This window comes from Wolffia australiana, chromosome 4, assembly GCF_029677425.1.
Source record: "Wolffia australiana isolate 7733 chromosome 4, ASM2967742v1".
Classification (NCBI taxonomy): Eukaryota; Viridiplantae; Streptophyta; class Magnoliopsida; order Alismatales; family Araceae; genus Wolffia; species Wolffia australiana.
This window is the reverse complement of record NC_135838.1, coordinates 5836786-5847527: the sequence shown is the minus strand read 5'-3', so window position 1 is coordinate 5847527 and position 10742 is coordinate 5836786. Positions and strand designations below refer to the sequence as shown.

The 10742-nt window shown below is 37.5% G+C and overlaps 1 protein-coding gene across 1 annotated transcript; it reads left to right on the top strand.

The window, feature by feature from the left end:
- Positions 1–2260, top strand: LOC144702583 (uncharacterized). The gene is made up of 3 exons (XM_078574622.1): positions 1–260; positions 1404–1502; positions 1816–2260. The coding sequence occupies exons 1-3, from the start codon at positions 20–22 to the stop codon at positions 2187–2189; spliced, it is 714 nt and encodes a 237-aa protein (XP_078430748.1). The 5' UTR covers positions 1–19; the 3' UTR covers positions 2190–2260.
- Positions 2261–10742: the final 8482 nt, after the last annotated feature.

The following is a 10742-nucleotide window of genomic DNA, read 5'->3' as shown; positions in this document are numbered from 1 at the left end:
AGGAAGAGAGAGACATAGAATGATAATGAAGATGAAGATGGGTTGTTGCTTAATTCTGGTTGTTTTGATTCTTGTTACGACGGCGGTGGGGGTGGAGAGAGAGATAACTAATGAGCAGAAGCAGGAGCACGTCGGCAGTGGCGGTACTGCTACTGAGGAAGCGACTGAAGGAGAAGACTCGTGGGCTTCTTGGGCCAAAGAGAAGATATCCGGTGGGCTCGGACTAAAGCATCAGCCGCAGGAAGAAGACACATCTAGCGGTTGCTCTCTCTCCCTCTCTGCTTATCTTTTCTCTCTCGACGTAGATGTATATCTCTCTGTGTTTATCTCACTGTCAACATATCTCGCTCTCGAACTATCACGATATGTGGGTATCTCTCTCACTATCTATATATTTATCTTATCTATCTCTCTCTTCCTATCCAGTCCTCTTTGTGTATCTATTTACTCAGATAACCGTGTATGCATCTCTCTTCATATCTCTCTCCTCTTTTTTTGCTTTCCATGCTTGTGTCCCTAGCTATCCATCTATATTTCTACCTTTATGTTTGCCCGGCCCTTCATTCGTATGTCTGATAATTTTACCTACCTACTGTCAAGCAATTATAACCCATCGATCTATTTTGTTGGACGTATCATGTGTATACATATTATTTTATTCACATAAGTTTACCCATCGAGTGAACGCGTGTAATATCTATCTGTATTATTATGCATAACTTCAATCGAATTCGACCCATTTTGGCTGGTCCATTTAATTGGTATTCTACCCAACCATCCACCCGTTTTTCTATCTCTCGCAATTTAAATATATGCGTACTTCTAAATTCATATAACTATTACTATATCTTAGTATGCATATCAATCTATCATTTTTTTCTGATTTATCTGTCACTCGTATCTTTATATGTCAGCCAACATGTATTCTCTTTTTTATCGTTTCCTTATCTATATGTCATGCGCTTGTTTGGTCTGTCGACGGAGTTTAAGCTGTCCATTCAATTCATATTTCCGCCGAAACTTATTTGGCCGTTTGTCAATCTGTCATATCAACTCATTAATCCACCATATAACATCCCATCCAAACCCACTCACCGTACATGTCTATCATTATATTATCCTAATCTGGTAATGCATCTTTCTCCTAATTCATCTTATCTAAACATACTAATCCATTAACGTACATGTACCTCTCTACCTTTGTGATATAAGGTCTACCTTTGTGATATAAGGTATCAGATCACCATTTCTATATTGAAAGCTTTATATCCACCATATCATTTATGAACATCAGATGCTTCCATCACTACAAACATCATTTCATCGATCTATCTATCTCTCTTTCTACCTGTACGACCCAACCCACACATCAACCAACTTACTCGCAGTCTCTAAAACGGCAGGGGTGGGGAAGTACGCGGCGGAGAAGGCGGAAACGGCGAAGGAGAAGGTTCAGGAGACTGCAGAGAAGGCAAAAGAGAAGGCCCAGGAAGCAGCCTCTGGTAAACACCTAAACACACTAAGAATTTTTAAAAAAACTCAAAATTATCGTTTAGCCTCTGGTAAACAACACTAAGAAAGAATTATAAAAACCTCAAAATTATCGTTTAGCCTCTGGTAAACACCTAAACACACTAAGAATTTAAAAAAAAACTCAAAATTATCGTTTAGCCTCTGGTAAACACATAAACACATTAAGTAAGAACTTCAAAAAAAACTCAAAATTATCGTCTAGCCTCTGGCAAACACACAAACACACTAAGTAAGAAAAAAAAAATCAAATTTTCTATCTCTAAGGGCAAAAAATCTCTACAGAGGCTAAACGATACACGGCCGAGAAAGCAGCGGACACGGCAGCAGCAGCGAAGAAGGCAGCGGAGACCGCGGCGGAGAAGGGTAAAGAGGGGTACGTGGCGACGGAGGAGAAGGCGAAGAAGGCAGCTCAGACGGCGGCGGAGAAGGGGAAAGAGGGGTACGTGGCGACGGAGGAGAAGGCGAAGAAGGCGGCGGAGGAGGCGGCGGGGAAGGGGAAGGAGGGGTACGTGGCGACAGAGGAGAAGGTTGGAAGGGCCGCGGAGAAAGGGAAAGAAGGGTACGTGGCGACAGAGGAGAAGGCGGCGGAGAAGACAAAGAAGGCGGCGGAGAAGATAGAAGAGCAGTCCGCCGCGTCCCGGCAAGAAGAACTCTAGAATATAGACTTTGCGACTTTTATATATTGTGTTTAAACATCGCCGCCTTTTATATATGATATTTGAAGCGAGATATTAGCGTAGAATGGGATGGTTAGCTTGATAGATGAACAGCTTATGATATTTTATTCGCTAGGTAGATGATTTCCGAGTGATGCCAGACTATATGAATCAAAAACCGAACCATACTTCGCAAAAATAAATTTATTACCCTATGTAAATATATATCAACAACCATAAAGGCTGATATCTCAATTACTCATTCTTGTAAAGATTCGGACAGTGAAAGAGTCGCCGCCGGCTTTTAACCATCCCATTCTACGTGAAATATCAGCCTTTATGGTTGTTGATATGTATTTACATAGGTAAACAACTTCTGAGATTTTTTACTCGCTAGGCAGATGATTTCCGAGTGATCCCAGGCTATACGCATCAAAAACCGAACCATACTTCATAAAAATAAATTTATTTTTTTTTGTTCGACGAGCAGAGGGCCGAACAAAGATACCAACGCAAAGATCAAGAACAAGAAGAACACGATCACGGAGATAACCACAGGAGGCGAAAGGCCAACGACCGACCGGCGCTCTCTCTCCCTTTGCTTCTTGAAAGACATTCTGAGATAGCGACTGTTCATCTTCGCCGGCCACCAACAAAAACTCTCTCAGATCAAAGAAGAAGATCACAGAGGAGAGATCGAGATCGAGATCTTCTTCTTCCTTTTCTTCTTCGAGCCTTTAATGGCTGGTGAGAGTGCTCAGATTTTGTTCGCAGTAATTCGATTAAACATACATTTCATGTTTCATGTTGTATATACTTCGATCAGAAGCGCAATTTAAATTTAGTTTTCAAGATTTTGATCAGAAGCGCAATTCGAAGTTAGTTTTCGACGATTCGATCGGAAACGCAAATCAAATTTCGTTTTTAATGATTTCGATCACAAGCGCATTTTAATTTCGTTTTCGAGGATTCGATCAGAAGTGCAATTCAATTTTCGTTTCCAACTATTCGTTTCCAACTTTTGAGCAGCCTCCGAAGAATTCAACCACGGTCTTCATCATCCTCAAATCAACCGCCGCTTCCTTCTTCTCCCCCACCCATTTTTCCTCGCTCTATCTACAGTTTATGGTTAGCAACGAGACCCCAGCTCCTCTGGCACGCTCTCAATTTCCTTATGGATTCAAGTGTTTTCGAATGCGATCAGAGTAGCACTTCAAATTTTGTGTTTGATAATTCGATTAGAGGCGTAATTCAAAATTAGATTCCGAAATTTTGATCAGACATAATTTAAATTTTGTTTTTGATAATGCTCTCAGAATCGCAATATTAAGTTAGTTTTTGAAGATCTGATCAGACACACAATTCAAATTTCCTTTTTAATAATTCAATCAGAAGCGCAATTCAAATTTATTTTTTGAAATTTCTATAGGACATAGTTTAAATTTCACTTTTGAAAATGCTCTCAGAAGCGCAATTTCAAGTTAGTCTTCTAAGATCTGATCAGACACACAATTCAAATTTCCCTTTTAAGAATTCGATCAGAAGCGCAATTCAAGTTTTGTTTTTGAATGCGATCTGGGTAGCAATTCAAATTTTGTTTCCGATAATTCGATCAGAGGCGCAATTCTAATTTAGTTCACAAAATTTCAATCGAACATAATTTAAATTTCGTTTTTGAAAATGCTCGCATAAGTGCAATTTAAGTTAGTTTTCGAATATCTGATCGGACACAGAATTCAAATTTTATTTTTAAGAATTCTGTCAGAAGCTCAATTCAAATTTAATTTTTTAAATTGCGGGCATTGCATTAATACTTAAGAATTCCTCTTAAGAATTTCGAAATTTCTCTCTACCCCAAGCAAGCATTGCGAGCGGGCCACACTAGTGTAAATATATATCAACCATAAAATCATTAGGATCATATCTCGGTCACTCATTCTTGTAAAGAGTCGAACAGTGAAAGAAGAGTCGCCGTCTTTTAGATGTGATATCTGAAGCGTGATATTAGAGTAGAATGGGATGGATGGTTAATATGATAGATGAACAACTTCTGAGATTTTACTCACTAGATAGCCGATTTCCGAGTGATCCTAGGCTTCATGCATCAAAGAATGAACCATACTTCACAAAAATAAGTTTATTACCCTTGTGTAAATATATAAAACCATAAACTCATTTAGTTGATTTCTCAATCACTCGCTCTTGTAAAGAGTCCGACAATGAAAGAGGAGTCGCCGCCTTTTAGATGTCATATTTGAAGCGTGATATCTGCGTAGAATTTGATGGTTAACATGATAGATGAACAACTTCTGAGATTTTACTCACTAGATAGACTATTTCCAAGTGCTTGTGTGATGCACCCTCGATCAAGTGTTATATTTGAGACGTATATGAGGGGCATTTGAATGATGTTCTGAAGGAAGGGAGGTGTCCATGTCTGAGCCCTCAGAGATGGAGGCATCGTCCTCCTCATCTCCTGTGGAAGCATGGCTGCTAGTATCCCCACAAGTATCCTTAGAACTGGTGAGCGAAGCTTTACGGTAAGTCAAGTATTCCTCGATCGAACGGGATATGAGATGGATGGAGGACAGGTAGGGAGGGGAGTATATTGGGTGCGGTTGGTATATGGCTAGGATGAGATGGTGTTCTAGGGCTGTGGGAGGGTGGAGGAGGTGAAGGGGATGGAGGTGGAGCAACTAAGGTGGAGGAGCGGGATGATGAGGTGGCACAAGGAGATGTTGGAGGGAATGAGATAAGGAACGATGATCGGGGTGATGGAAGAAAAGGGGAAGATGGTGAGGGGTGGGAGGATGTAGGCCAAGGGGATGATGAGGGGCAAGATTTTATCATCAAAAAACATATTTCAAAAAGTAAATTTATTACCCTATGTAAATATATAACAACCATAAACTCGTTTGGTTGATATCTCAATCACTCGCTCTTCTAAAGAGTCGGACAACGAAAAAGGAGTCGCCGCCCTTTCATGTGATATTTGAAGCATGATATCTGCGTAGAATGGGATGGTTAACATGATAGATGAACAACTCCTGAAATTTTACTCGCTAGATAGACTATTTCCAAGTCATCCCACGCTTTATCATCAAAAACTGAACCATACTTCACAAAAATAAAATTATTACCATATAAATATATATCAACCATAAAGTCGTTCGGTAGATATCTCAATCACTCATTCTTGTAAAGATTCGGGCCTTATCTGATACCAATAGATGAAAAATGTATTTTTTGATGTGAACTTAATTATTCCCACTGAATAAAGTAAGACCCCTAAGTTGTGTTTATTACACTTAGGATTTAAGGATTCAGAAATTTAAGAATGGTAACTTCTGAAAATTAAAATTGGGAAATAACTGATGACAATCAGAAAGTTGTTTGTTATCTTTCTAAGATTTATGTGAATAAAGACTATTCTTCCCATTTACCAAGCTTTCGACGACTTCATACTAGTTGTCAGAAATATTTTTTCTCTCAAGTGATTCCCAGACTACGAAGACTAACGTATGAGATAATATTATGCACAAAAGTAGTACAACGCATAACTCATACAATCTAGATTTGAAAATATACACATTTTTTTATTAAAATTATTTTGAAAATGATTGAATGAAACTAGGATGAATATAAGATTAACAAAGCCTTAGTTTTAATCACTTATGATCTGTAGCCAACTCAAGCTAGTGATTATACTATTTAAAATGTGAAGAAGACACCTTAATTGTCAACTAAAGTCCCTCATTTCATGAATGCAAAGTTTTGTTTGCAAAGTGGCGGTAGCATTCTCGCCATTATCATATTTAGTCCTCTTTGCTGTAGGTCGCAATTTCAGGGGGTATCATCGACAAAGTTTTAGAGTTTGGTCCTCTGTACCACTTCTTGATGTGGATATTCTATGTTTCCACACAATCATGTTCCACAATCATTCCTAATTCAATGCCATTGGCATTATTATAATTAACCACCATCATTGTTTCTGGCAATCATCATTGTGACTTGCTATTGTTGTCACCATCCATAATGATGATAATCAGCGTTGGTCATTATCCTTGAGAGTTGTAGTAACGAGGGCCACTGACAAATACAATGCAGTGCAATCATAAATACTATAATCATTCTGTTGGATTTTCATCACCATTGATTGATGATGTGCTCAATTTATACAACCTTAACTCTCATCAGAAATATTAACTAGTGATAAGGAAGGAAGTAATGTCTATTTAGACAGTGAGTTCGGAATGAAAATAAATACTTGAGCGTATAAGAAATATTCTTAAATGATAAGGGAATAATTTAGCATCTTTTTATAGTCATTAATTTGTATAAATATTTAAAATTGGAATAATGGGGTGCATAGGATATAAATTAGATATGGATGGATATGGAACTATGAACTTGGATAAATGGATTTATAAGGATGTATGGTTGTTGACCAGTACAAAATAATGCTAGTGCAAGGAAGCCATTGTAGATCATTGTATTCCATATAAACTAGTGATATCATATGTGTCCAATTGATTAAGCACAACTTCCGCTTCACTATAATAGGACTAAATGATTGGTAAAAAATTCCAAAATATTCTTACACCCCCATTCACACTCTGCCATTTATACCTGAAAAAGGAATTCAAATTAGAGGTAATAATTATCATATATACTAGTTCTTGCTTTCAACAAATGAAGCTTTGCCTGCATGTGCTTATTGTCCAAACATCAGCAACTAATTACCAGTCTTATAACTGCATTTTTATCTTAAAATGTTATCCACTTGTATATTGCTTACATGTCAATTCTAATTTTTTTACAATTTTCTTGGAGCAGGCCCACAAGGCCCAACAAGCCCATCATGGACATATTCAACCCTAGTGACCATTCTCCCTCCACTACCTCTACTATATCCTCTATTCTATTGCCCTATATCTCTTCTTCTCTTTATAAAGATACATGTAAGCCATTCTCCTTTCATCTCAATAGGTTTCTTTTCCGTTGTTTTTTCCTCCAGTCTACTACCTCCTTCTTGTTAGCCGTTCTCCTTCTTAACGTTGGTTTTCTTTTCTTTAGTCGGCAATCTACTTTGTCTGTCACCCACAGCATCACCTCTGGGAGCTATGGTGCACTGAGGCACCCACATGCATCATCTTACGCTGTCGCCTGGTGTGCTACACTACCACTCTTTAGCACCCCTATGTGGCCTTCGATGCTCAACAGTGGCCCTTCTTGGCCACCTTACATTGCCTCCTAGTATCTTGTGCCACTGCCTTCCAGTGCCCCCACACTGCATCTTCCCCCCATCCCCCCCCCCCAACCCTCCTAATGTCACCCATGCTGTCTTCTAGTGCCAGCAGCCCACCTTCAACGCGGCTCCACCTAATGGCACTACCTACGGCACATTCGGTGACTCTACAGACCACCTTGGTGCCACCCTCGTCTCTTGCTAATTCTGATATATGGTTTATGTGGGTGAATCCTCGATGTCTCAAACCCCTCCTTGTTAGTTCTTCAACTGGCTATCACTCGTCCTCCAATCAGGCCGGCCACTCCATGACAGCCTACCAAGGTGCAACTCACACGACTCGCATATCTCTTTAGTGGACATGATTATGACTTAGATGATTTTTTATTTGAGCACTTCCTAACATCCCACATCCCCTAGTTTTGATGAATCGTCTTCTGGCCTTCGGGAAACTTTTGTCTGCTCTACATCCTCTTCATCTCTTTTGTGGAATCCTCTGTTAGGACATCCTTGTTTTGAAAACTTCAAAGAACATTGCCTTGGCTTTCTCTTATTAAATTTGTGTGCTAGTCATGTAAATTAGGCAATCACAATCATCCTTTATAGCTGAGGGGATATACCGTTTCATCCTCAGCATCTTTTACCTCATTCATTGTGACGTCTAGGGCCCCTCTTGTGCTCCATCAATCTCAGGCCATCAAATCTACATTATTTTTGTCGATAAATACACTTGAGTGAGATGGGTACATCTTATCTAAGATTTCAGCCAAGTTCAAACCACTGTTTCCCACTTCATTACCAAGATCCTTACTTAGTACTCTGATACACTTAAAATTCTTCGCGCTAAGAATTTTTTGGAGCTGGTCCAAGACTCACTTTGCATATTTTGTGTTGATTTTGGCATTTATCAGACCACTTTTGTGTTGATTTTATTTCATTATCTTTCACCTCATTCTTCTCTTATTTCCATACCCACTGGATTCATTGGATACATTGCCTTTGTCCAAGACCACTCTCCCTCTCTTTCTAAACTAGCCCCTCATGCCCTCAAGAGGGACTTTGTTGGCTACTCATGGACACATAAAGGTTATCTGGTGTATTTTCATGATTCTTGTCACTAGGTGACATCCAATGACATTAGTTTTCATGAGGAGTCTCCTTAATTTCTTCAACATCAATTCCTCCTAGATTTAGAGCATTGTTATCGCATGTTTTTCCTCCTTTGGTTGTCATTGTGGATCCCTTTCCGATGCTTTTTACCTATATAGTTTTTTCATCCTCTGGTCCTCCACACACACCTCAGCCTCTCAGGTAATTCCAATCCTTTGCTAGAGGATCAGATTCACCTTCATCATCTGTTAACAAGCTTCCTCCAGATGTCACTTCTAATACTCAAGTGGATGACCTTCCTCTTCACATAAACCCAACAATGGCACGCGTGCATTAACCATCCATCCCACTTCTAACTTTGTATCCAACGACCGCCTTTGTCCTTCCTTTTTACATTTGCTCTTTTTTGTGGCCTTTGAGAGCATTCCACTATCGTATCTTGAGGTTGCACATGTATCCGAGTGAAAGGCAACTATAGACTTTGGGGTGGTTCCCTTGGTGTCTTGGGGAACCTGGACTTTTGTATCTAGCCCATGTGATGCCAACATCATTATGAACAAGTGTGTCTTCATACTCAAGAATAACTTATATGACTCCATTGCATGACACAAGGCTTGCTTGGTTGTTGACGGGTTCACATACCCCTGTGCCATCGATTACACCAATACATATTCTCTAATGGTTACCCTAAACTCCATTCCCGGTGAATCATTCATGGTATTTCCATCAGCTTGTTATATTGAATGATGTTCAATATAGTGGTTTTAAGGAGAAGGTCTTCATGGGGAAATTTCCTAGGCATGTTTTTCAGGGGGCACCAAAGGTTTGTCTTTTTCAATCTGCCTATTATAGATGCCATTAGTGGACATAATTCCATGCAATGAAAATACGGATGTGTTTATGAAACATAGTGCTATTGATGGAGATAATTTCATATAATAAAAAGAAGAAATAGACATAAATTTAACAATAAAAAGAAAAATATATACTGAAAGACTAAATCCATCAAAATAAAAACTAGGGAATAAAGCATATCATTCATAGCTAGGCATAGTGGGGGAGATATGGGTTCTTAGAGAAATAAACAGAAATGGTTGACAATGGTGTTAGGTAGGGGAAGAAAAAAGGTGAGGCAGACATAGATATTCAGATCATTTAAAAGAGAATGGTTATATAACCCACATAAATTAAAATATAAACAAGAGAAAGTATTTCCAAAGTTAACCATTATCCCCATGATAGTGCTATAGGTTAAAAATAAAATATAAGAACTGAGTGTAACCCTGAATAATAAAATTTTACTTCCAGGCCTTTTTGGACCATTTTTTAATAAAATATCGTGACAAATATATTACTCAATTATCAATATACTCTATAAAATATATTACTTACATTATACATATTTACATATTCTGTTTCATCAAATATATATATTGTCAAAATTCATCCACAAAAACTTCATTTCCTGCATTTACAAGTAGCATCTATAAGTCTGAAACTATTTTTCAGAATATAAAACTTTTTCATCTTCATTTTTATAAACTTGTTTTACTTTCATTGAGATAATATCATTTTCATAGAATTTACACAGGTTCAAATAATGGATATAAACTTCATATAGATCATTACAAGGGCATACATTAAAAAAGGTACAATATATATATTAGGAACATAATTGAATAAAACATAAATGTTTATAAAATAACTAATATATCACTCGAACATTAAACTGCTCGATAAAATATATGAATTATATTTTCATAATCCTGTTTGAAATAATAAATATCACATATCTCATTACAAAGGCATACATCACATCTGATCCAATTATCATAAAGATACTCCTTTAAGTCGTAAAGATACTCCTTTATTTCCAAGTATGGTACGATTATGGCATATTTCAATCATGTTTCATATTTTAGAAACAAATATTCATCATATCCAAGATTATCATATTTATTTTCATAAATAAAATTAAATTATCAAAGTGTGTATACTTCTTTGACATCTTTCTAAAACTTCACCATTATTTGAAAAACAAGTATTATTTTTCATGTATCTAAATGATTTAATTAAAAAAAATTAAAACATATTTTTGGAGTAAAGTCACTCTTAACATAAATTTTATATGTAAATAATATTTTTTTAATTAAATAAAATTATTATTTAATGGTCACTTTCGATACAATCAACAA

Excerpts from the sequence above, each read along its gene's own strand:
- LOC144702583 (XM_078574622.1), top strand. The coding sequence starts at position 20 with ATGATAATGAAGATGAAGATGGGTTGTTGCTTAATTCTGGTTGTTTTG. Across the intron at positions 261-1,403 it reads GGAAGAAGACACATCTAGCG|GGGTGGGGAAGTACGCGGCG; the intron begins GTTGCTCTCTCT and ends CTAAAACGGCAG. Across the intron at positions 1,503-1,815 it reads GGCCCAGGAAGCAGCCTCTG|AGGCTAAACGATACACGGCC; the intron begins GTAAACACCTAA and ends AAATCTCTACAG.